This window comes from Anomaloglossus baeobatrachus, chromosome 7 (genome assembly GCF_048569485.1).
Source record: "Anomaloglossus baeobatrachus isolate aAnoBae1 chromosome 7, aAnoBae1.hap1, whole genome shotgun sequence".
Lineage (NCBI taxonomy): Eukaryota > Metazoa > Chordata > Amphibia > Anura > Aromobatidae > Anomaloglossus > Anomaloglossus baeobatrachus.
Genome location: NC_134359.1, coordinates 301,378,435 through 301,405,285, shown reverse-complemented (window position 1 = coordinate 301,405,285; position 26,851 = coordinate 301,378,435). Strand labels below are relative to the sequence as shown.

At 55.4% G+C, this 26,851-nt stretch overlaps 1 protein-coding gene across 1 annotated transcript; it reads left to right on the top strand.

Moving 5' to 3' along the window:
- Nucleotides 1-1,249: 1,249 nt before the first annotated feature.
- On the top strand, nucleotides 1,250-12,744 carry LOC142245677 (beta-2-microglobulin-like). The gene is made up of 4 exons (XM_075318600.1): nucleotides 1,250-1,357; nucleotides 10,317-10,592; nucleotides 11,265-11,287; nucleotides 11,575-12,744. The coding sequence occupies exons 1-3, from the start codon at nucleotides 1,291-1,293 to the stop codon at nucleotides 11,273-11,275; spliced, it is 354 nt and encodes a 117-aa protein (XP_075174715.1). The 5' UTR covers nucleotides 1,250-1,290; the 3' UTR covers nucleotides 11,276-11,287; nucleotides 11,575-12,744.
- Nucleotides 12,745-26,851: the final 14,107 nt, after the last annotated feature.

Genomic DNA, 26,851 nt, shown 5'->3' with positions numbered 1-26,851 from the left:
TGACTATAGGGGCCGCAGACTGACACTGACTATAGGGGCCGCAGACTGACACTGACTATAGGGGCCCCAGACTGACACTGACTATAGGGGCCGCAGACTGACACTGACTATAGGGGCCGCAGACTGACACTGACTATAGGGGCCGCAGAACTGACACTGACTATAGGGGCTCCAGACTGACACTGACTATAGGGGCTCCAGACTGACACTGACTATAGGGGCCGCAGACTGACACTGACTATAGGATCCCAAGATCTGACACTGACTATAGGGGACCGAGACTGACATTGACTATAGGGGCTCCAGTCTGACACTGACTATAGGGACCCCAGACTGACACTGACTATAGGGGCCCCAGACCCTGACTATAGGGGCCCCAGACCCTGACACTGACTATAGGGGCCCCAGATGACACTGACTATAGGGGCCTCAGACCTGACGCTGACTATAGGGGCCTCAGACCTGACGCTGACTATAGGGGCCCCAGACCCTGACACTGACTATAGGGGCCCCATATGACACTGACTATAGGGGCCTCAGACCTGACGCTGACTATAGGGGCCTCAGACCTGGCACTGACTATAGGGGCCCCAGACTGACACTGACTATAGGGGCCTCAGATCTGACGCTGACTATAGGGGCCCCGGTGTGACGCTGACTATAGGGGCCCCGGTGTGACGCTGACTATAGGGACCCCAGACTGACACTGACTATAGGGGCCCCGGTGTGACGCTGACTATAGGGGCCTCAGACCAGACCCTGACTATAGGGGCCCCAGACCCTGACACTGACTATAGGGGCCTCAGACCTGACGCTGACTATAGGGGCCCCGGTGTGACGCTGACTATAGGGGCCCCGGGGTGGCGCTGACTATAGGGGCCCCGGTGCTGACACTGACTATAGGGGCCCCAGACTGACACTAACTATAGGGGCCTTCTAACACTATACATAACAATACACAGATGTGAAGAGATAAGGCTGTACATTAATTTATAGTCATTTCTATATAGACACATTGCAGCAGTAATTCCTGCGCATCTTCATTTCCAGGCGATTCTGGCGCCAGTCGCAGATAAACGCACTGACAGTGCACACGGCAGACGCGATGTCATTAGCGTTTCCGGGAAATGACTCGCACATGCGCACTGCACACACGTGCAAACGCTGAACGGCACCTTCTCCTGACAACAGATGACGCGCGTGATCCTAATGATGTGATTGGCCAAAATCCCAGCCCTTATAATATTCCCGGCGCCGAGCGGTGACCAGAAGTGAAGGAGAACCGCAGAGATGAGTCGCGTCCTGTGTGTGATCGGCGCCCTGCTGCTGTGCCTGGCCCTGGCCCTGGCGGACTTCAGTGAGTACTGGCCCTGAGCATGGGCCCCGACACTGGACCTGATCAGCAATAGTTATCGGTGCCCGATTATGTGACTGGACAGAAAAGTCACCGACGATCGACATCGGGCTGCGGCGTCGCCCGGAATTGTCGCTAACGCAGAACTTTTTTTTATGTAAACGCGTTTGGGGACCTTTATTTCCCCCCCAGAAAACTTCCTTTCACTATGAAAGAGGGGGGAGGTGTGGAGGGAGTCGCGATATAACGCGGTGCGGGGCTTCAGTGCGACACTTCTCACTAGATATCAAAGAATTGTGTGCAGGGAAGGGGGGTGCAGTGTGCAGGGAAGGGGGGTGCAGTGTGCAGGGAAGGGGGGTGCAGTGTGCAGGGAAGGGGGGGTTCAGTGTGCAGGGAAGGGGGGTGCAGTGTGCAGGGAAGGGGGGTGCAGTGTGCAGGGAAGGGGGGTGCAGTGTGCAGGGAAGGGGGGGTTCAGTGTGCAGGGAAGGGGGGTGCAGTGTGCAGGGAAGGGGGGTGCAGTGTGCAGGGAAGGGGGGGTTCAGTGTGCAGGGAAGGGGGGTGCAGTGTGCAGGGAAGAGGGGTGCAGTGTGCAGGGAAGAGGGGTGCAGTGTGCAGGGAAGAGGGGTGCAGTGTGCAGGGAAGGGGGGTGCAGGGAAGGGGGGTGCAGTGTGCAGGGAAGGGGGGTGCAGTGTGCAGGGAAGAGGGGTGCAGGGAAGAGGGGTGCAGGGAAGAGGGGTGCAGGGAAGGGGGGTGCAGTGTGCAGCGAAGGGGGGTGTAGTGTGCAGCGAAGGGGGGTGTAGTGTGCAGGGAAGGGGGGTGCAGTGTGCAGGGAAGGGGGGTGCAGTGTGCAGGGAAGGGGGGGTTCAGTGTGCAGGGAAGGGGGGTGCAGTGTGCAGGGAAGAGGGGTGCAGTGTGCAGGGAAGGGGGGTGCAGTGTGCAGGGAAGGGGGGTGCAGTGTGCAGGGAAGAGGGGTGCAGGGAAGAGGGGTGCAGGGAAGGGGGGTGCAGTGTGCAGCGAAGGGGGGTGTAGTGTGCAGCGAAGGGGGGTGTAGTGTGCAGGGAAGGGGGGTGCAGTGTGCAGGGAAGGGGGGTGCAGTGTGCAGGGAAGGGGGGTGCAGGGAAGGGGGGTGCAGTGTACAGGGAAGGGGGGTGCAGGGAAGGGGGGGTGCAGTGTACAGGGAAGGGGGGTGCAGTGTACAGGGAAGGGGGGTGCAGTGTACAGGGAAGGGGGGGTGCAGGGAAGGGGGGGGTGCATGGAAGGGGGGTGCAGGGAAAGGGGGGGCAGTGTGCAGGGAAGGGGGGTGCAGTGTGCAGGGAAAGGGGGTGCAGTGTGCAGGGAAGGGGGGTGCAGGATCCCCCATCACTCCCGGAGGGTCTGCGACGCAGATACTTTCACTTTCATGTTGACAACAAAAAGGGAAAATCCAGAAGTGATGAAACAGCGCAAACTCCAGCCTAAGCTGGCTGATACAAGGGAGCAATAGATACTTTGTATTCAGTAGATGTATCTGTGTGGGATGTGGATACATTGTGTGTTCCTCAGTATTATTATGCTATACTGTGTATCTTCTGTACAAAGTCTCCTATTCAGGGTTTCGCACTGATTCTTCTGCACTGTCTACACTTATTGTACTTGGTCCTGTATCTGTCTGTCCCTGCTCCTGCAGTTATTATTCTATACGTGCTTCTGGTGCTGGGGTTCAGTATGATATACACTGTGTATTATATACGATGTCTCTTGTTCGGGGTTTCGCACTGATTCTTCTATACTGTCTGCACTTATTGTACTTGGTTCTGTATCTGTCTGTCCCTGCTCCTGCAGTTATTATTCTATACGTGCTTCTGGTGCTGGGGTTCAGTATGATATACACTGTGTATTATATACGATGCCTCTTGTTCGGGGTTTCGCTCTGATTCTTCTGCACTGTCTGCACTTATTGTACTTGGTCCTGTATCTGTCTGTCCCTGCTCCTGCAGTTATTATTCTATACGTGCTTCTGGTGCTGGGGTTTAGTAATGATAGTAGTGTGATGTACTCTGTGTATATTATATACGATGCCTCTTGTTCGGGGTCTCGCTCTGATTCTTCTGCACTTATTGTACTTGGTCCTGTATCTGTCTGTCCCTGCTCCTGCAGTTATTATTTTATACGTGCTTCTGGTGCTGGGGTTCAGTATGATATACACTGTGTATTATATACAGTGTCTCTTGTTCGGGGTTTCGCTCTGATTCTTCTATACTGTCTGCACTTATTGTACTTGGTCCTGTATCTGTCTGTCCCCGCTCCTGCAGTTATTATTCTATACGTGCTTCTGGTGCTGGGGTTCAGTAATAATAGCAGTATGCTGTACTCTGTGTATATTATATACGATGCCTCTTGTTCGGGGTCTCGCTCTGATTCTTCTGCACTGTCTGCACTTATTGTACTTGGTCCTGTATCTGTCTGTCCCCGCTCCTGCAGTTATTATTCTATACGTGCTTCTGGTGCTGGGGTTCAGTAATAATAGCAGTATGCTGTACTCTGTGTATATTATATACGATGCCTCTTGTTCGGGGTCTCGCTCTGATTCTTCTGCACTGTCTGCACTTATTGTACTTGGTCCTGTATCTGTCTGTCCCTGCTCCTGCAGTTATTATTCTATACGTGCTTCTGGTGCTGGGGTTTAGTAATAGTAGTGTGATGTACTCTGTGTATATTATATACGATGCCTCTTGTTCGGGGTCTCGCTCTGATTCTTCTGCACTGTCTGCACTTATTGTACTTGGTCCTGTATCTGTCTGTCCCTGCTCCTGCAGTTATTATTTTATACGTGCTTCTGGTGCTGGGGTTCAGTATGATATACACTGTGTATTATATACAGTGTCTCTTGTTCGGGGTTTCGCTCTGATTCTTCTACACTGTCTGCACTTATTGTACTTGGTCCTGTATCTGTCTGTCCCCGCTCCTGCAGTTATTATTCTATACGTGCTTCTGGTGCTGGGGTTTAGTAATAGTAGTGTGATGTACTCTGTGTATATTATATACGATGCCTCTTGTTTGGGGTTTCGCTCTGATTCTTCTGCACTGTCTACACTTATTGTACTTGGTCCTGTATCTGTCTGTCCCTGCTCCTGCAGTTATTATTCTATACGTGCTTCTGGTGCTGGGGTTCAGTATGATATACACTGTGTATTATATACAGTGTCTCTTGTTCGGGGTTTCGCTCTGATTCTTCTACACTGTCTGCACTTATTGTTCTTGGTCCTGTATCTGTCTGTCCCTGCTCCTGCAGTTATTATTATATATGTGCTTCTGGTGCTGGGGTTCAGTAATAATAGTAGTCTGATATACACTGTGTATTATATACGATGTCTCTTGCTCGGGGTCTCGCTCTGATTCTTCTGCACTGTCTACACTTATTGTACTTGGTTCTGTATCTGTCTGTCCCCGCTCCTGCAGTTATTATTCTATACGTGCTTCTGGTGCTGGGGTCAGTAATAATAGCAGTATGCTGTACTCTGTGTATATTATATACGATGTCCCCTGTTCGGGGTCTCGCTCTGATTCTTCTGCACTGTCTACACTTATTGTACTTGGTTCTGTATCTGTCTGTCCCCGCTCCTGCAGTTATTATTCTATACGTGCTTCTGGTGCTGGGGTCAGTAATAATAGCAGTATGCTGTACTCTGTGTATATTATATACGATGTCCCCTGTTCGGGGTCTCGCTCTGATTCTTCTGCACTGTCTACACTTATTGTACTTGGTTCTGTATCTGTCTGTCCCCGCTCCTGCAGTTATTATTCTATACGTGCTTCTGGTGCTGGGGTCAGTAATAATAGCAGTATGCTGTACTCTGTGTATATTATATACGATGTCCCCTGTTCGGGGTCTCGCACTGATTCTTCTGCACTCATTACACTTTGTGTCTCGTCAGTGATGGGGGGGGGGGGGGGGGGCGTTGTTGTCCTCCTATGATTTTAGGATAAATAAGTTGGATCATGTCTCCTGCAGATAAATGTCTGATCCCCCAGTGCAGGGGTCCGGCCCCCCAATCCTTCCTCTGTGGTCACATATAATGGCGCAGTTCTGCACACAGTCACCTGAGCCCCCGGCAGTCAGATCGCGGTCCCCTCTGCCGTGGATGGGGATAAGTCATTAGTGGGGAACCTTCATATTCGGGGAGGGGGGGTTACTCTGAGCTTTCAGTCTCCCCCCGCTTCTTACAAGAGCTGAGACGGGATGGGGGCGGTACAAGGGCGCCAATCAGTGCCGCCGTCAGCGGTGCACCAACAGGAGACGTGCCAGGAAGGGTTAAATTTACACAACCTGAACTGGCCGATAACAGAAAACAACAGCGCGCACTCAGTCAGCCCGTCCTAAAATGGATGAGATCTCCGCAGCGGAGGCTGGGAGCTGTAGTCTGATCCCACCGCAGCACAGGGTTAATTTCCTGCATTCACAGCAGCACAGAGTGTTTCAGGAGACAGTGACCGGTCCTCCTGTGTGATGACTGAGGAAGGTCAAGCCAAGGGGCCACAGCAGCACAGAGGATGTCAGGAGAGGAGACAGGAGAGTCCACAGCAGCACAGAGGATGTCAGGAGAGGAGGGAGCAGAGTCCACAGCAGCACAGAGGATGTCAGGAGAGGAGGGAGCAGAGGCCACAGCAGCACAGAGGATGTCAGGAGAGGAGGATGCAGGGTCCACAGCAGCACAGAGGATGTCAGGAGAGGAGGGAGCAGGGTCCACAGCAGCACAGAGGATGTCAGGAGAGGAGGTAGCAGAGTCCACAGCAGCACAGAGGATGTCAGGAGAGGAGGATGCAGGGTCCACAGCAGCACAGAGGATGTCAGGAGAGGAAGGAGCAGGGTCCACAGCAGCACAGAGGATGTCAGGAGAGGAGGAGTAGGGTCCACAGCAGCACAGAGGATGTCAGGAGAGGAGGGAGCAAGGGCCACAGCAGCACAGAGGATGTCAGGAGAGGAGAGAGCAGAGTCCACAGCAGCACAGAGGATGTCAGGAGAGGAGGATGCAGGGTCGACAGCAGCACAGAGGATGTCAGGAGAGGAGACAGGAGAGTCCACAGCAGCACAGAGGATGTCAGGAGAGGAGGGAGCAGAGTCCATAGCAGCACAGAGGATGTCAGGAGAGGAGGGAGCAGAGTCCACAGCAGCACAGAGGATGTCAGGAGAGGAGGGAGCAGAGTCCACAGCAGCACAGAGGATGTCAGGAGAGGAGGTAGCAGAGTCCACAGCAGCTCAGAGGATGTCAGGAGAGGAGGATGCAGGGTCGACAGCAGCACAGAGGATGTCAGGAGAGGAAGGAGCAGGGTCCACAGCAGCACAGAGGATGTCAGGAGGGAGCAAGGGCCACAGCAGCACAGAGGATGTCAGGAGAGGAAGGAGCAGGGTCCACAGCAGCACAGAGGATGTCAGGAGAGGAGGGAGCAGGGTCCACAGCAGCACAGAGGATGTCAGGAGAGGAGGGAGCAGGGTCCACAGCAGCACAGAAGATGTCAGGAGAGGAGGGAGCAGAGTCCACAGCAGCACAGAGTGTTTCAGGAGACAGTGACCGGTCCTCCTGTGTGATGAGTGAGGAAGGTCAAGCCAAGGGGATACAGCAGCACAGAGGATGTCAGGAGAGGAGGGAGCAGAGTCCACAGCAGCACAGAGGATGTCAGGAGAGGAGAGAGCAGAGTCCACAGCAGCACAGGGGATGTCAGGAGAGGAGGGAGCAGCGTCCACAGCAGCACAGAGGATGTCAGGAGAGGAGGATGCAGGGTCGACAGCAGCACAGAGGATGTCAGGAGAGGAGACAGGAGAGTCCACAGCAGCACAGAGGATGTCAGGAGAGGAGGGAGCAGAGTCCATAGCAGCACAGAGGATGTCAGGAGAGGAGGATGCAGGGTCGACAGCAGCACAGAGGATGTCAGGAGAGGAAGGAGCAGGGTCCACAGCAGCACAGAGGATGTCAGGAGGGAGCAAGGGCCACAGCAGCACAGAGGATGTCAGGAGAGGAAGGAGCAGGGTCCACAGCAGCACAGAGGATGTCAGGAGAGGAGGGAGCAGAGTCCACAGCAGCACAGAGGATGTCAGGAGAGAAGGTAGCAGAGACCACAGCACCACAGAGGATGTCAGGAGAGGAAGGAGCAGGGTCCACAGCAGCACAGAGGATGTCAGGAGAGGAGGGAGCAGAGTCCACAGCAGCACAGAGGATGTCAGGAGAGGAGGATGCAGGGTCGACAGCAGCACAGAGGATGTCAGGAGAGGAGACAGGAGAGTCCACAGCAGCCCAGAGGATGTCAGGAGAGGAGGGAGCAGAGTCCATAGCAGCACAGAGGATGTCAGGAGAGGAGGGAGCAGAGTCCACAGCAGCACAGAGGATGTCAGGAGAGGAGGGAGCAGAGTCCACAGCAGCACAGAGGATGTCAGGAGAGGAGGTAGCAGAGTCCACAGCAGCTCAGAGGATGTCAGGAGAGGAGGATGCAGGGTCGACAGCAGCACAGAGGATGTCAGGAGAGGAAGGAGCAGGGTCCACAGCAGCACAGAGGATGTCAGGAGGGAGCAAGGGCCACAGCAGCACAGAGGATGTCAGGAGAGGAAGGAGCAGGGTCCACAGCAGCACAGAGGATGTCAGGAGAGGAGGGAGCAGGGTCCACAGCAGCACAGAAGATGTCAGGAGAGGAGGGAGCAGAGTCCACAGCAGCACAGAGTGTTTCAGGAGACAGTGACCGGTCCTCCTGTGTGATGAGTGAGGAAGGTCAAGCCAAGGGGCTACAGCAGCACAGAGGATGTCAGGAGAGGAGGGAGCAGAGTCCACAGCAGCACAGAGGATGTCAGGAGAGGAGAGAGCAGAGTCCACAGCAGCACAGGGGATGTCAGGAGAGGAGGGAGCAGAGTCCATAGCAGCACAGAGGATGTCAGGAGAGGAGGGAGCAGAGTCCACAGCAGCACAGAGGATGTCAGGAGAGGAGGGAGCAGAGTCCACAGCAGCACAGAGGATGTCAGGAGAGGAGGGAGCAGAGTCCACAGCAGCACAGAGGATGTCAGGAGAGGAGAGAGCAGAGTCCACAGCAGCACAGGGGATGTCAGGAGAGGAGGGAGCAGAGTCCACAGCAGCACAGAGGATGTCAGGAGAGAAGGTAGCAGAGACCACAGCACCACAGAGGATGTCAGGAGAGGAAGGAGCAGGGTCCACAGCAGCACAGAGGATGTCAGGAGAGGAGGGAGCAGAGTCCACAGCAGCACAGGGGATGTCAGGAGAGGAGGGAGCAGAGACCACAGCACCACAGAGGATGTCAGGAGAGGAAGGAGCAGGGTCCACAGCAGCACAGAGGATGTCAGGAGAGGAGGGAGCAGAGTCCACAGCAGCACAGAGGATGTCAGGAGAGAAGGTAGCAGAGACCACAGCACCACAGAGGATGTCAGGAGAGGAAGGAGCAGGGTCCACAGCAGCACAGAGGATGTCAGGAGAGGAGGGAGCAGAGTCCACAGCAGCACAGAGGATGTCAGGAGAGGAGGGAGAAGAGTCAACAGCAGCACAGAGGATGTTAGGAGAGGAGGGAGCAGAGTCCACAGCAGCACAGAGGATGTCAGGAGAGGAGGGAGCCGAGTCCACAGCAGCACAGAGGATGTCAGGAGAGGAGGGAGCCGAGTCCACAGCAGCACAGAGGATGTCAGGAGAGGAGGTAGCAGAGTCCACAGCAGCACAGAGGATGTCAGGAGAGGAGGATGCAGGGTCCACAGCAGCACAGAGGATGTCAGGAGAGGAGGGAGCAGAGTCCACAGCAGCACAGAGGATGTCAGGAGAGGAGGGAGCAGAGTCCACAGCAGCACAGAGGATGTCAGGAGAGGAGAGAGCAGAGTCCACAGCAGCACAGGGGATGTCAGGAGAGGAGGGAGCAGAGTCCACAGCAGCACAGAGGATGTCAGGAGAGAAGGTAGCAGAGACCACAGCACCACAGAGGATGTCAGGAGAGGAAGGAGCAGGGTCCACAGCAGCACAGAGGATGTCAGGAGAGGAGGGAGCAGAGTCCACAGCAGCACAGAGGATGTCAGGAGAGGAGGGAGCAAGGGCCACAGCAGCACAGAGGATGTCAGGAGAGGAGAGAGCAGAGTCCACAGCAGCACAGAGGATGTCAGGAGAGGAGGATGCAGGGTCGACAGCAGCACAGAGGATGTCAGGAGAGGAGACAGGAGAGTCCACAGCAGCACAGAGGATGTCAGGAGAGGAGGGAGCAGAGTCCATAGCAGCACAGAGGATGTCAGGAGAGGAGGGAGCAGAGTCCACAGCAGCACAGAGGATGTCAGGAGAGGAGGGAGCAGAGTCCACAACAGCACAGAGGATGTCAGGAGAGGAGGGAGCAGAGTCCACAGCAGCACAGAGGATGTCAGGAGAGGAGGATGCAGGGTCGACAGCAGCACAGAGGATGTCAGGAGAGGAAGGAGCAGGGTCCACAGCAGCACAGAGGATGTCAGGAGGGAGCAAGGGCCACAGCAGCACAGAGGATGTCAGGAGAGGAAGGAGCAGGGTCCACAGCAGCACAGAGGATGTCAGGAGAGGAGGGAGCAGAGTCCACAGCAGCACAGAGGATGTCAGGAGAGAAGGTAGCAGAGACCACAGCACCACAGAGGATGTCAGGAGAGGAAGGAGCAGGGTCCACAGCAGCACAGAGGATGTCAGGAGAGGAGGGAGCAGAGTCCACAGCAGCACAGAGGATGTCAGGAGAGGAGGGAGAAGAGTCAACAGCAGCACAGAGGATGTTAGGAGAGGAGGGAGCAGAGTCCACAGCAGCACAGAGGATGTCAGGAGAGGAGGGAGCCGAGTCCACAGCAGCACAGAGGATGTCAGGAGAGGAGGGAGCAGAGTCCATAGCAGCACAGAGGATGTCAGGAGAGGAGGGAGCAGAGTCCACAGCAGCACAGAGGATGTCAGGACGGTGCTATTTGTGGGGGGCTGTTCTGATGCTCTTCTGTTTTCGGCAGAGTCCCCCACGGTGAATATTTACAGTCAGGTTCCGGTGGAGTACGGAGTGAAGAACACGCTCATCTGTCACACCAGCGGCTTCCATCCTCCGCGCATCAACATCACCCTGAAGAAGAACGGCGCGCCCCTCATGGACTGCGCAGAATCCGACCTGTCCTTCGGGCAAGACTGGACGTACCACAAGACCAAGCATGCCGCGTTCACCCCCGAGAAGGGAGATAATTGGGAGTGCGAGGTGAAGCACGACGACGCCAAGCCTCAGACCTACCGACTCGGTACGTCCCGCACTGGAGCGCCGACCACCGCAGGCCCCCCCAGGAGACCTCCCGCTGCTCCTCTGTCCCCATGATAACACTGCCTGCACTGATCTATATCCCCCATAATGTCTCTATGATAACACTGCCTGCACTGATCTATATCCCCCATAATGTCTCTATGATAACACTGCCTGCACTGATCTACATCCCCCATAATGTCCCTATGATAACACTGCCTGCACTGATCTATATCCCCCATAATGTCCCTATGATAACACTGCCTGCACTGATCTATATCCCCCATAATGTCCTATGATAACACTGCCTGCACTGATCTATATCCCCCATAATGTCCTATGATAACACTGCCTGCACTGATCTATATCCCCCATAATGTCCTATGATAACACTGCCTGCACTGATCTATATCCCCCATAATGTCCTATGATAACACTGCCTGCACTGATCTATATCCCCCATAATGTCCCTATGATAACACTGCCTGCACTGATCTATATCCCCATTATGTCCCTATGATAGCAATGCCTGCACTGATCTATATCCCCCATAATGTCCCTATGATAACACTGCCTGGTCACGGGGTTATTGGTCTCCCTTGTCCCGGGTATAGAGCTGAGCGCCGGCCGTCCTCGCCGATCACTGACCATTTTGTATTTTCTTCTTTTTCAGAAATCTTCTGATTTGTTTCAGAGGTGAGTGAGGTTTTTGTCATTTTCCTCCCCCCCTATGATGATTGTTTACAGCAGGGACCCCTGTATTGTGCTCGGGGTCCCCCTGTATTGTGCTCGGGGTCCCCCTGTATTGTGCTCGGGGTCCCCCTGTATTGTGCTCGGGGTCCCCCTGTATTGTGCTCGGGGTCCCCCTGTATTGTGCTCGGGGTCCCCCTGTATTGTGCTCGGGGTTCCCCTGTATTGTGCTCGGGGTTCCCCTTTATCTCCTGAGCTCGCTGACTTTGCCTCCTCTGCTCTTTTATTTGCAGCTGATGACTAGCCGTGTCTGGTCTTCCAGAGTCCACCCCTCCCCCCGCCGCCAATCAGCTATGAATGGGTTAATTCTCGCCTTCCCGCGTTCAGTGTCCGACCTGCAAAGTTCCTGCAAAAATATTTTATTTTTTTTTTTTTTAAGTTAAAGTTCTTATTATATATTTTTCCTCTCCAGTATTTCTGTCACAGTCGCATTTTGCTTTCCCTGGGTGATTGACCTCCTGTAGCCTCCGCTGATCCCTGACGATCCCCCATGCAGCCTCCGCTGATCCCTAACGATCCCCCATGCAGCTTCTGCTGATCCCTGACGATCCCCCATGCAGCCTCTGCTGAGTCTCGTTATTAATCTGCCCCCATTTGTGGCTTTTTTAGCCTCTTTTTATTTTGCTCCTTTTTTTAGTCCCTTTTCTATTCTCCTGTTAATGTTGATTTTGTAGACATTTACTGACTGGCATCTTTTGCGCTCATTTTCAGTTGCGTGCGACATCGTAATGGGTCGTGTTACTTTTTGCTGTAAAATGTCGCAAAAAAAGTAAAACACAAAAATAAAGATTTTGATTTTATGCGAAATTGATGAAAAAAAGATGGAAAAAAGAAAAGAAAGAAACACCAGCAATGAATCGTCCTAGTGTGTTGTCTTCATGGTGTTACATAGGACTGCAGGTGCTGCCACCTGCGGCTCTGCTACCTCTGTCTGCACTATATACAGTATATATATATATATATATATATATATATATATATATATATATAATGTGATAAGTTTGTGCCCCCCGCGGTGATTTCTTCTGTTTTCTACAATTGTTGAATCATTTACAATGTAACATCAGATTTTACCCTTTGTGTTGTTTCCTCTTTGTGTACCGGGCAGGGAAGTGTTAATGAGCCGCTGTATACGGGGAGGATAGCGCCTCCTGGAGGGCATGGCATGGATTACACGTAGTGATTGGCACTGATGGAGGGTCGGAGCGGATGATGGATCGTTAGAGATGTCGGTAACCTCAGCTGTAGAGACTGATCCATGTCCTCTGGGCGGTGCCTATGTCAAGTGGGTGGTGCTTATGTCAAGTGGGTGTGGCCTATCAAGAAGGTGTACTTATGTCAAGTGGGCGGGGCCCGGTACATACTGACACATTTTATATTAATAAACTCTTTTTCTGACCCCGGCCGCTTGTCAGTGTCTTTTTTCCCCCTGATATGAGTCAATTCCTACATGTGGGGACTCGTGCGCAGCCGCCCCGGAGAGACGCCTCGTCCCTGCAGATGATCATTCCTGTATTATAGTCTGAAGCCTGTAATTTATATAATTAGCAGTTAGTTTCAGCTTCGGCGGCTGCGCTGAGCTCCCATCACCTCCAGAGCTGCATTCACACTTCTGCTCGTGTGCCGGGGGTGGACACCGTCCTGCCGCCATCTCCTCAATTCTAGAATCCATCGTGAAGACTCGTCCAGATAAGAAATAACCGGATCCCAGAAATGGGTGACAATAAAAATATCTGAAAAAATCCATTCCTGTACTATATTAAAATGTAAATGGAGTCCTCAATGGATGATGTCGTGTAACAGCGAGAAGATGACGAATGGCAGCTCCGGAGGCCACTCATCAAACGGCACAGAATGTGAGGAGGAGCAGAAGTATAAAGGACACAATAGACGAGCGAAGGCCGGAAAGACTGTCACTGATGGAGGTGTGATCACAAGATTGTGCTGCCCCCGCAGACCTCAGTGGGGTCATCACTACCCTGGACCGGACCTCAGTGGGGTCATCACTACCCTGGACCGGACCTCAGTGGGGTCATCACTACCCTGGACCGGACCTCAGTGGGGTCATCACTACCCTGGACCGGACCTCAGTGGGGTCATCACTACCCTGGACCGGACCTCAGTGGGGTCATCACTACCTCCAGACCAGACCTCAGTGGGGTCATCACTACCTCCAGACCAGACCTCAGTGGGGTCATCACTACCTCCTGACCGGACCTCAGTGGGGTCATCACAGCCCCCAGACCGGACCTCAGTGGGGTCATCACTACCTCCAGACTAGACCTCAGTGGGGTCATCACAACCCCAGACCTCAGTGGGGTCATCACAGCCCCAGATCGGACCTCAGTGGGATCATCACAGCCCCCAGACCGGACCTCAGGGGGGGTCATCACAGCCCCCAGACCAGACCTCAGTGGGGTCATCACAACCCCAGACCGGACCTCAGTGGGGTCATCACAGCCCCAGACCGGACCTCAGGGGGATCATCACAGCCCCCAGACCGGACCTCAGGGGGGTCATCACAGCCCCCAGACCGGACCTCAGGGGGGTCATCACAGCCCCCAGACCGGACCTCAGGGGGGTCATCACAGCCCCCAGACCTCAGTGGGGTCATCACAGCCCCAGATCGGACCTCAGTGGGATCATCACAGCCCCAGACCGGACCTCAGGGGGGTCATCACAGCCCCCAGACCGGACCTCAGGGGGGTCATCACAGCCCCCAGACCTCAGTGGGGTCATCACAGCCCCAGATCGGACCTCAGTGGGATCATCACAGACCCCAGACCGGACCTCAGTGGGGTCATCACAGCCCCAGATTGGACCTCAGTGGGATCATCACAGCCCCCAGACCGGACCTCAGTGGGGTCATCACAGCCCCCAGACCAGACCTCAGTGGGGTCATCACAGCCCCCGCAGACCTCAGTGGGGTCATCACAGCCCCAGACCGGACCTCAGTGGGGTCATCACAGCCCCAGATCGGACCTCAGTGGGATCATCACAGACCCCAGACCGGACCTCAGTGGGGTCATCACAGCCCCAGACCGGACCTCAGTGGGGTCATCACAGCCCCAGATCGGACCTCAGTGGGATCATCACAGCCCCAGACCGGACCTCAGTGGGGTCATCACAGCCCCAGACCGGACCTCAGTGGGGTTATCACAGCCCCAGATCGGACCTCAGTGGGGTCATCACAGCCCCAGACCGGACCTCAGTGGGGTCATCACAGCCCCAGACCGGACCTCAGTGGGGTCATCACAGCCCCAGACCGGACCTCAGTGGGGTCATCACAGCCCCAGATCGGACCTCAGTGGGGTCATCACAGCCCCAGATCGGACCTCAGTGGGATCATCACAGCCCCCAGACCAGACCTCAGTGGGGTCATCACAACCCCAGACCGGACCTCAGGGGGGTCATCACAGCCCCAGATCGGACCTCAGTGGGATCATCACAGCCCCCAGACCGGACCTCAGTGGGATCATCACAGCCCCCAGACCGGACCTCAGTGGGGTCATCACAGCCCCCAGACCGGACCTCAGTGGGATCATCACAGCCCCCAGACCGGACCTCAGGGGGGTCATCACAACCACCAGACCTCAGTGGGGTGATAACTACCATGGACCGGACCTCAGTGGGGTGATCACTACCGTGGACCGGACCTCAGTGGGGTGATCACTACCGTGGACCGGACCTCAGTGGGGTCATCACAGCTCCCCGGACCGGACCTCAGTGGGGTCATCCCTACCGTGGACCGAGCCTCCATCACTCACAGTAAAGCTTTCCAGCTCCTCATCTATGAGTTATATCAATATTTCTGGCCTCATCGGCCGCCCCCTCCCCACACTGATGCTTCTGCGTCTCTGTAACAGCGGAAAAGTACTGGGACTCCAGCGCCTCCTAATGGCTGTTGCAATCCTAAAAGTCAAAATCAACCTTTTAATGACCCTCGTCACATGATTTGGATTAAAAGCCAAAGCAGACACTCCATTTGCAGACCGGTGTTTCGGGGAGATTGCCCCTCGTCAGTGCAAAGCAGGAGGTCTGATTTGGCTGCATGAGACATGAGAGGACTGTGACAAGGCGTCTAAGGGAGCAACGTCTCTTCTCATGGTCTCGGAGGTCTCTTGTGCGGCCAAATCAAACCCGTGCTTTGCACTGATGAGGAGTAAAGAGTCAATATTGATATTTTCCTATTCCAGTAGGTGGTGCTGTAGATGAAATCCTCTTCCTCTTCGAACAGACAATTCATTTGCATATTTAATTTTCCAGTGGAGCATTGCCTGGCCTATAAGCCTCCTTACACCGTGCTGTCGCCCTCGTTACCCCTTAGATTCCGGTTTTGTCTGGGAGCTGCTGTTTGTTTCCATTAATGGCTTCAGCCTCAGGATTCTCACTTTTGATCCTTTTTGTGGTGTTTCGGTCTTTCCTCCCAGTGTGAGGATGGGTGCCTGTGCTGCCATCTAGTGGTCAAAGTGAAGAGTGCAGAATACAAAGTCACTGCAGCGCCATCTGGTGGATGCACAGCGGTATGACATTTAGTTTCTTGGTCTTTGATTCAGTAGGAAATTGACTTAAATGGAAAATAATCAGTAAAAGTAATAATCCTGTCTGCTCTATATAAATCCCTGGACACGACACCAGGGGGCGCTGCTTTTCTGTTTCAGACATTAGCAGCTGCCGTTTATATCGTATGTTCTTAACGGGGTTTCCCACGTCCAGAAACGTGGACCCCAATCGCTTGCAGTCACATAACATGACGTCAGATGGTGCCTCCCCAGGTTCAGCCATGGCTCCCACTGCTATCCCACTGTGTGGCGTCACGTGGACAGCGAGTGTCACTGGTGCAGCAGTCTGTGGTGTCACGTGGACAGCGAGTGTCACTGCTGCAGCAGTCTGTGGTGTCACATGGACAGTGAGTGTCACCGCTGCAGCAGTCTGTGTGGTGTCACGTGGACAGTGAGTGTCACCGCTGCAGCAGTCTGTGTGGTGTCACGTGGACAGCGAGTGTCACCGCTGCAGCAGTCTGTGTGGTGTCACGTGGACAGTGAGTGTCACCGCTGCAGCAGTCTGTGTGGTGTCATGTGGACAGCGAGTGTCACCGCTGCAGCAGTCTGTGTGGTGTCACGTGGACAGCGAGTGTCACCGCTGCAGCAGTCTGTGTGGTGTCACGTGGACAGTGAGTGTCACCGCTGCAGCAGTCTGTGTGGTGTCATGTGGACAGCGAGTGTCACCGCTGCAGCAGTCTGTGTGGTGTCACGTGGACAGCGAGTGTCACCGCTGCAGCAGTCTGTGTGGTGTCACGTGGACAGTGAGTGTCACCGCTGCAGCAGTCTGTGTGGTGTCATGTGGACAGCGAGTGTCACCGCTGCAGCAGTCTGTGTGGTGTCATGTGGACAGCGAGTGTCACCGCTGCAGCAGTCTGTGGTGTCACATGGACAGTGAGTGTCACCGCTGCAGCAGTCTGTGTGGTGTCATGTGGACAGTGAGTGTCACTGCTGCAGCAGTCTGTGGTGTCACGTGGACAGTGAGTGTCACCGCTGCAGCAGTCTGTGTGGTGTCACGTGGACAGCGAGTGTCACCGCTGCAGCAGTCTGTGTGGTGTCATGTGGACAGCGAGTGTCACCGCTGCAGCAGTCTGTGTGGTGTCACATGGACAGTGAGTGTCACCGCTGCAGCAGTCTGTGTGGTGTCATGTGGACAGCGAGTGTCACCGCTGCAGCAGTCTGTGTGGTGTCACGTGGACAGCGAGTGTCACCGCTGCAGCAGTCTGTGTGGTGTCACGTGGACAGTGAGTGTCACCGCTGCAGCAGTCTGTGTGGTGTCATGTGGACAGCGAGTGTCACCGCTGCAGCAGTCTGTGTGGTGTCATGTGGACAGCGAGTGTCACCGCTGCAGCAGTCTGTGGTGTCATGTCGACAGTGAGTGTCACCGCTGCAGCAGTCTGTGGTGTCATGTGGACAGTGAGTGTCACCGCTGCAGCAGTCTGTGTGGTGTCATGTGGACAGCGAGTGTCACCGCTGCAGCAGTCTGTGTGGTGTCACGTGGACAGTAAGTGTCACCGCTGCAGCAGTCTGTGTGGCGTCATGTGGACAGTGAGTGTCACCGCTGCAGCAGTCTGTGGTGTCACATGGACAGTGAGTGTCACCGCTGCAGCAGTCTGTGTGGCGTCACATGGACAGTGAGTGTCACCGCTGCAGCAGTCTGTGTGGTGTCATGTGGACAGTGAGTGTCACCGCTGCAGCAGTCTGTGTGGCGTCACGTGGACAGTGAGTGTCACCGCTGCAGCAGTCTGTGGTGTCACGTGGACAGTGAGTGTCACCGCTGCAGCAGTCTGTGGTGTCACATGGACAGTGAGTGTCACCGCTGTAGCAGTCTGTGGTGTCACATGGACAGTGAGTGTCACCGCTGCAGCAGTCTGTGTGGCGTCACATGGACAGTGAGTGTCACCGCTGCAGCAGTCTGTGGTGTCACGTGGACAGTGAGTGTCACCGCTGCAGCAGTCTGTGTGGCGTCATGTGGACAGTGAGTGTCACCGCTGCAGCAGTCTGTGTGGTGTCATGTGGACAGTGAGTGTCACCGCTGCAGCAGTCTGTGGTGTCATGTGGACAGCGAGTGTCACCGCTGCAGCAGTCTGTGTGGTGTCATGTGGACAGTGAGTGTCACCGCTGCAGCAGTCTGTGTGGTGTCATGTGGACAGTGAGTGTCACCGCTGCAGCAGTCTGTGGTGTCATGTGGACAGTGAGTGTCACCGCTGCAGCAGTCTGTGTGGTGTCATGTGGACAGTGAGTGTCACCGCTGCAGCAGTCTGTGTGGTGTCATGTGGACAGTGAGTGTCACCGCTGCAGCAGTCTGTGGTGTCACGTGGACAGTGAGTGTCACTGGTGCAGCAGTCTGTGTGGTGTCACGTGGACAGTGAGTGTCACCGCTGCAGCAGTCTGTGGTGTCATGTGGACAGTGAGTGTCACCGCTGCAGCAGTCTGTGGTGTCATGTGGACAGTGAGTGTCACCGCTGCAGCAGTCTGTGTGGTGTCATGTGGACAGTGAGTGTCACCGCTGCAGCAGTCTGTGTGGTGTCATGTGGACAGTGAGTGTCACCGCTGCAGCAGTCTGTGGTGTCATGTGGACAGTGAGTGTCACCGCTGCAGCAGTCTGTGTGGTGTCATGTGGACAGTGAGTGTCACCGCTGCAGCAGTCTGTGTGGCGTCACGTGGACAGTGAGTGTCACCGCTGCAGCAGTCTGTGTGGTGTCATGTGGACAGTGAGTGTCACCGCTGCAGCAGTCTGTGTGGTGTCATGTGGACAGTGAGTGTCACCGCTGCAGCAGTCTGTGGTGTCATGTGGACAGTGAGTGTCACCGCTGCAGCAGTCTGTGGTGTCACATGGACAGTGAGTGTCACCGCTGCAGCAGTCTGTGGTGTCACATGGACAGTGAGTGTCACCGCTGCAGCAGTCTGTGTGGTGTCATGTGGACAGTGAGTGTCACCGCTGCAGCAGTCTGTGTGGTGTCATGTGGACAGTGAGTGTCACCGCTGCAGCAGTCTGTGTGGTGTCATGTGGACAGCGAGTGTCACCGCTGCAGCAGTCTGTGTGGCGTCACGTGGACAGTGAGTGTCACCGCTGCAGCAGTCTGTGGTGTCATGTGGACAGTGAGTGTCACCGCTGCAGCAGTCTGTGTGGTGTCATGTGGACAGTGAGTGTCACCGCTGCAGCAGTCTGTGTGGTGTCATGTGGACAGTGAGTGTCACCGCTGCAGCAGTCTGTGTGGTGTCATGTGGACAGTGAGTGTCACCGCTGCAGCAGTCTGTGTGGTGTCATGTGGACAGTGAGTGTCACCGCTGCAGCAGTCTGTGGTGTCATGTGGACAGTGAGTGTCACCGCTGCAGCAGTCTGTGGTGTCACATGGACAGTGAGTGTCACCGCTGCAGCAGTCTGTGGTGTCACATGGACAGTGAGTGTCACCGCTGCAGCAGTCTGTGTGGCGTCATGTGGACAGTGAGTGTCACCGCTGCAGCAGTCTGTGGTGTCACATGGACAGTGAGTGTCACCGCTGCAGCAGTCTGTGTGGCGTCACATGGACAGTGAGTGTCACCGCTGCAGCAGTCTGTGGTGTCACATGGACAGTGAGTGTCACCGCTGCAGCAGTCTGTGTGGTGTCACATGGACAGTGAGTGTCACCGCTGCAGCAGTCTGTGTGGTGTCATGTCATGTGGACAGTGAGTGTCACCGCTGCAGCAGTCGTTGATGGAGGACAGTGAGTGTCACTGCTGCAGCAGTCGTTGATGGAGGACAGTGAGTGTCACCGCTGCAGCAGTCTGTGTGGTGTCATGTGGACAGTGAGTGTCACCGCTGCAGCAGTCTGTGTGGTGTCATGTGGACAGTGAGTGTCACCGCTGCAGCAGTCGTTGATGGAGGACAGTGAGTGTCACCGCTGCAGCAGTCTATGTGGTGTCACGTGGACAGTGAGTGTCACCGCTGCAGCAGTCTGTGTGGTGTCATGTGGACAGTGAGTGTCACCGCTGCAGCAGTCTGTGTGGTGTCACGTGGACAGTGAGTGTCACCGCTGCAGCAGTCTGTGGTGTCATGTGGACAGTGAGTGTCACCGCTGCAGCAGTCTGTGTGGTGTCATGTGGACAGTGAGTGTCACCGCTGCAGCAGTCTGTGGTGTCATGTGGACAGTGAGTGTCACCGCTGCAGCAGTCTGTGGTGTCATGTGGACAGTGAGTGTCACCGCTGCAGCAGTCTGTGTGGTGTCATGTGGACAGTGAGTGTCACCGCTGCAGCAGTCTGTGTGGTGTCATGTGGACAGTGAGTGTCACCGCTGCAGCAGTCTGTGGTGTCATGTGGACAGCGAGTGTCACCGCTGCAGCAGTCTGTGTGGTGTCATGTGGACAGTGAGTGTCACCGCTGCAGCAGCCTGTGTGGTGTCATGTGGACAGTGAGTGTCACTGGTGCAGCAGTCTGTGTGGTGTCATGTGGACAGTGAGTGTCACCGCTGCAGCAGTCTGTGTGGTGTCATGTGGACAGTGAGTGTCACCGCTGCAGCAGTCTGTGGTGTCACATGGACAGTGAGTGTCACCGCTGCAGCAGTCTGTGTGGTGTCATGTGGACAGTGAGTGTCACCGCTGCAGCAGTCTGTGTGGTGTCATGTGGACAGTGAGTGTCACCGCTGCAGCAGTCTGTGTGGTGTCATGTGGACAGTGAGTGTCACCGCTGCAGCAGTCTGTGTGGTGTCACATGGACAGTGAGTGTCACCGCTGCAGCAGTCTGTGTGGTGTCACATGGACAGTGAGTGTCACCGCTGCAGCAGTCTGTGTGGTGTCATGTGGACAGTGAGTGTCACCGCTGCAGCAGTCTGTGGTGTCATGTGGACAGTGAGTGTCACCGCTGCAGCAGTCTGTGTGGCGTCATGTGGACAGTGAGTGTCACCGCTGCAGCAGTCTGTGTGGTGTCATGTGGACAGTGAGTGTCACCGCTGCAGCAGTCTGTGTGGTGTCACGTGGACAGTGAGTGTCACCGCTGCAGCAGTCTGTATGGCGTCACATGGACAGTGAGTGTCACCGCTGCAGCAGTCTGTGTGGCGTCACATGGACAGTGAGTGTCACCGCTGCAGCAGTCTGTGTGGTGTCATGTGGACAGTGAGTGTCACCGCTGCAGCAGTCTGTGTGGTGTCATGTGGACAGTGAGTGTCACCGCTGCAGCAGTCTGTGGTGTCACGTGGACAGCGAGTGTCACCGCTGCAGCAGTCTGTGTGGTGTCACGTGGACAGTGAGTGTCACCGCTGCAGCAGTCTGTGGTGTCATGTGGACAGTGAGTGTCACCGCTGCAGCAGTCTGTGTGGTGTCACGTGGACAGTGAGTGTCACCGCTGCAGCAGTCTGTGGTGTCATGTGGACAGTGAGTGTCACCGTTGCAGCAGTCTGTGTGGTGTCATGTGGACAGTGAGTGTCACCGCTGCAGCAGTCTGTGGTGTCATGTGGACAGTGAGTGTCACCGCTGCAGCAGTCTGTGGTGTCATGTGGACAGTGAGTGTCACCGCTGCAGCAGTCTGTGGTGTCATGTGGACAGTGAGTGTCACCGCTGCAGCAGTCTGTGTGGTGTCATGTGGACAGTGAGTGTCACCGCTGCAGCAGTCGTTGATGGAGGACAGTGAGTGTCACCGCTGCAGCAGTCTGTGTGGTGTCACGTGGACAGTGAGTGTCACCGCTGCAGCTGTCTGTGGTGTCATGTGGACAGTGAGTGTCACCGCTGCAGCAGTCGTTGATGGAGGACAGTGAGTGTCACCGCTGCAGCAGTCTGTGGTGTCACGTGGACAGTGAGTGTCACTGGTGCAGCAGTCTGTGGTGTCATGTGGACAGTGAGTGTCACCGCTGCAGCAGTCTGTGGTGTCATGTGGACAGTGAGTGTCACCGCTGCAGCAGTCTGTGTGGTGTCATGTGGACAGTGAGTGTCACCGCTGCAGCAGTCTGTGGTGTCATGTGGACAGTGAGTGTCACCGCTGCAGCAGTCTGTGTGGTGTCATGTGGACAGTGAGTGTCACCGCTGCAGCAGTCTGTGGTGTCATGTGGACAGTGAGTGTCACCGCTGCAGCAGTCTGTGGTGTCATGTGGACAGTGAGTGTCACCGCTGCAGCAGTCTGTGTGGTGTCATGTGGACAGTGAGTGTCACCGCTGCAGCAGTCTGTGGTGTCATGTGGACAGTGAGTGTCACCGCTGCAGCAGTCTGTGTGGTGTCATGTGGACAGTGAGTGTCACCGCTGCAGCAGTCTGTGTGGCGTCACGTGGACAGTGAGTGTCACCGCTGCAGCAGTCTGTGTGGTGTCATGTGGACAGTGAGTGTCACCGCTGCAGCAGTCTGTGTGGTGTCATGTGGACAGTGAGTGTCACCGCTGCAGCAGTCTGTGGTGTCATGTGGACAGTGAGTGTCACCGCTGCAGCAGTCTGTGGTGTCACATGGACAGTGAGTGTCACCGCTGCAGCAGTCTGTGGTGTCACATGGACAGTGAGTGTCACCGCTGCAGCAGTCTGTGTGGTGTCATGTGGACAGTGAGTGTCACCGCTGCAGCAGTCTGTGTGGTGTCATGTGGACAGTGAGTGTCACCGCTGCAGCAGTCTGTGTGGTGTCATGTGGACAGCGAGTGTCACCGCTGCAGCAGTCTGTGTGGCGTCACGTGGACAGTGAGTGTCACCGCTGCAGCAGTCTGTGGTGTCATGTGGACAGTGAGTGTCACCGCTGCAGCAGTCTGTGTGGTGTCATGTGGACAGTGAGTGTCACCGCTGCAGCAGTCTGTGTGGTGTCATGTGGACAGTGAGTGTCACCGCTGCAGCAGTCTGTGTGGTGTCATGTGGACAGTGAGTGTCACCGCTGCAGCAGTCTGTGTGGTGTCATGTGGACAGTGAGTGTCACCGCTGCAGCAGTCTGTGTGGTGTCATGTGGACAGTGAGTGTCACCGCTGCAGCAGTCGTTGATGGAGGACAGTGAGTGTCACCGCTGCAGCAGTCTGTGTGGTGTCACGTGGACAGTGAGTGTCACCGCTGCAGCAGTCTGTGTGGTGTCATGTGGACAGTGAGTGTCACCGCTGCAGCAGTCTGTGTGGTGTCACGTGGACAGTGAGTGTCACCGCTGCAGCAGTCTGTGGTGTCATGTGGACAGTGAGTGTCACCGCTGCAGCAGTCTGTGTGGTGTCATGTGGACAGTGAGTGTCACCGCTGCAGCAGTCTGTGGTGTCATGTGGACAGTGAGTGTCACCGCTGCAGCAGTCTGTGTGGTGTCATGTGGACAGTGAGTGTCACCGCTGCAGCAGTCTGTGGTGTCATGTGGACAGTGAGTGTCACCGCTGCAGCAGTCTGTGGTGTCATGTGGACAGTGAGTGTCACCGCTGCAGCAGTCTGTGTGGTGTCATGTGGACAGTGAGTGTCACCGCTGCAGCAGTCTGTGTGGTGTCATGTGGACAGTGAGTGTCACCGCTGCAGCAGTCTGTGTGGTGTCATGTGGACAGTGAGTGTCACCGCTGCAGCAGTCTGTGTGGTGTCACATGGACAGTGAGTGTCACCGCTGCAGCAGTCTGTGTGGTGTCACGTGGACAGTGAGTGTCACCGCTGCAGCAGTCTGTGTGGTGTCACATGGACAGTGAGTGTCACCGCTGCAGCAGTCTGTGTGGTGTCATGTGGACAGTGAGTGTCACCGCTGCAGCAGTCTGTGGTGTCATGTGGACAGTGAGTGTCACTGCTGCAGCAGTCTGTGGTGTCATGTGGACAGTGAGTGTCACCGCTGCAGCAGTCTGTGTGGCGTCATGTGGACAGTGAGTGTCACCGCTGCAGCAGTCTGTGTGGTGTCATGTGGACAGTGAGTGTCACCGCTGCAGCAGTCTGTGTGGTGTCACGTGGACAGTGAGTGTCACCGCTGCAGCAGTCTGTATGGCGTCACATGGACAGTGAGTGTCACCGCTGCAGCAGTCTGTGTGGCGTCACATGGACAGTGAGTGTCACCGCTGCAGCAGTCTGTGTGGTGTCACGTGGACAGTGAGTGTCACCGCTGCAGCAGTCTGTGTGGTGTCATGTGGACAGTGAGTGTCACCGCTGCAGCAGTCTGTGTGGTGTCATGTGGACAGTGAGTGTCACCGCTGCAGCAGTCTGTGGTGTCACGTGGACAGCGAGTGTCACCGCTGCAGCAGTCTGTGTGGTGTCACGTGGACAGTGAGTGTCACCGCTGCAGCAGTCTGTGTGGTGTCACGTGGACAGTGAGTGTCACCGCTGCAGCAGTCTGTGGTGTCATGTGGACAGTGAGTGTCACCGCTGCAGCAGTCTGTGGTGTCATGTGGACAGTGAGTGTCACCGCTGCAGCAGTCTGTGGTGTCATGTGGACAGTGAGTGTCACCGCTGCAGCAGTCTGTGGTGTCACGTGGACAGTGAGTGTCACCGCTGCAGCAGTCTGTGGTGTCATGTGGACAGTGAGTGTCACCGCTGCAGCAGTCTGTGGTGTCATGTGGACAGTGAGTGTCACCGCTGCAGCAGTCTGTGTGGTGTCACGTGGACAGTGAGTGTCACCGCTGCAGCTGTCTGTGGTGTCATGTGGACAGTGAGTGTCACCGCTGCAGCAGTCTGTGGTGTCACGTGGACAGTGAGTGTCACCGCTGCAGCAGTCTGTGGTGTCATGTGGACAGTGAGTGTCACCGCTGCAGCAGTCTGTGTGGCGTCACGTGGACAGTGAGTGTCACCGCTGCAGCAGTCTGTGTGGCGTCACGTGGATAGCGAGTGTCACCGCTGCAGCAGTCTGTGGTGTCACATGGACAGTGAGTGTCACCGCTGCAGCAGTCGTTGATGGAGGACAGTGAGTGTCACCGCTGCAGCAGTCTGTGTGGCGTCACGTGGACAGTGAGTGTCACCGCTGCAGCAGTCTGTGTGGCGTCACATGGACAGTGAGTGTCACCGCTGCAGCAGTCTGTGGTGTCATGTGGACAGTGAGTGTCACCGCTGCAGCAGTCTGTGTGGTGTCATGTGGACAGTGAGTGTCACCGCTGCAGCAGTCTGTGGTGTCATGTGGACAGTGAGTGTCACCGCTGCAGCAGTCTGTGTGGTGTCATGTGGACAGTGAGTGTCACCGCTGCAGCAGTCTGTGGTGTCATGTGGACAGTGAGTGTCACCGCTGCAGCAGTCTGTGTGGTGTCATGTGGACAGTGAGTGTCACCGCTGCAGCAGTCTGTGGTGTCATGTGGACAGTGAGTGTCACCGCTGCAGCAGTCTGTGGTGTCATGTGGACAGTGAGTGTCACCGCTGCAGCAGTCTGTGGTGTCACATGGACAGTGAGTGTCACCGCTGCAGCAGTCTGTGTGGTGTCATGTGGACAGTGAGTGTCACCGCTGCAGCAGTCTGTGGTGTCATGTGGACAGTGAGTGTCACCGCTGCAGCAGTCTGTGGTGTCATGTGGACAGTGAGTGTCACCGCTGCAGCAGTCTGTGTGGTGTCACGTGGACAGTGAGTGTCACCGCTGCAGCAGTCTGTGGTGTCACATGGACAGTGAGTGTCACCGCTGCAGCAGTCTGTGTGGTGTCACGTGGACAGTGAGTGTCACCGCTGCAGCAGTCGTTGATGGAGGACAGTACGGCTACAGAGTCACCAGGACAGGTTGTGTTACCATGGCGACACATTGCCTGCAGAGGAGCTGTGTACACAGTACAGCGGTGTCACACCTCACAGCGGCCACTAGGTGTCGCCATTGTCCAGCTTCTAAACCTATCCTGGAAGTTTCGGTCACGTGTCTGCTCCCGGGCCGCCGGCTGCGGTTACCGGCCAGGAATGCCGGGACTCCAGGGCTTTACCGGCAGGACTTCCTGGGAGTTGTAGTGCGCTAACACTTATAACACTGCAGAGAAATATAACCTGCGCCCCCTACAGCTCAGGCCATGGAGTGCAGCGATGTCACTTTACTGCACTGCTGCGACTGACTGTAGCATGCTGGGACGTGGCTCATAGTCATTGTGTTTTCTATTAGGTCTCTGCTGTGGTACTGCTACATGGCGACTGCTGACCTGGGGCGAGAAGGGTCAGCCATTGTCCATCACTGTACATTCCTGCTTATCTAGGCTCCGGCAGCATCACAATGTGATCACAGCCAGCGACGTACACCCATAATGTCACCTTCCTGGCCGCTGCGGTCCCGCATCACACATTATATAGGAAGGCTGTCAGTATACAGCGTGCACAGGCTCTGTGCAGTGTGTGTGCTGCTTATCTAGGCTCCGGCAGCATCACAATGTGATCACAGCCAGCGACATACACCCATAATGTCACCTTCCTGGCCGCTGCGGTCCCGCATCACACATAGTATATAGAAGGCTGTCAGTATACAGCGTGCACAGGCTCTGTGCAGTGTGTGTGCTGCTTATCTAGGCTCCAGCAGCATCACAATGTGATCACAGCCAGCGACATAAAACCCATAATGTCACCTTCCTGGCCGCTGCGGTCCCGCATCACACATATTATATAGAAGGCTGTCAGTATACAGCGTGCACAGGCTCTGTGCAGTGTGTGTGCTGCTTATCTAGGCTCCGGCAGCATCACAAACCAACTATCCAGTGATAATAAAACCATGATGGCAGCTGCTGTCCCGGATCACACATATTATATAGAAGGCTGTCAGTATACAGCGTGCACAGGCTCTGTGCAGTGTGTGTGCTGCTTATCTAGGCTCCGGCAGCATCACAATGTGATCACAGCCAGCGATATAAACCCATAATGTCACCTTCCTGGCCGCTGCGGTCCCGCATCACACATAGTATATAGAAGGCTGTCAGTATACAGCGTGCACAGGCTCTGTGCAGTGTGTGTGCTGCTTATCTTGGCTCCAACAGCATCACAATGTGATCACAGCCAGCGATATAAACCCATAATGTCACCTTCCTGGCAGCTGCAGTCCCGCATCACACATAGTATATAGAAGGCTGTCAGTATACAGCGTGCACAGGCTCTGTGCAGTGTGTGTGCTGCTTATCTTGGCTCCAACAGCATCACAATGTGAT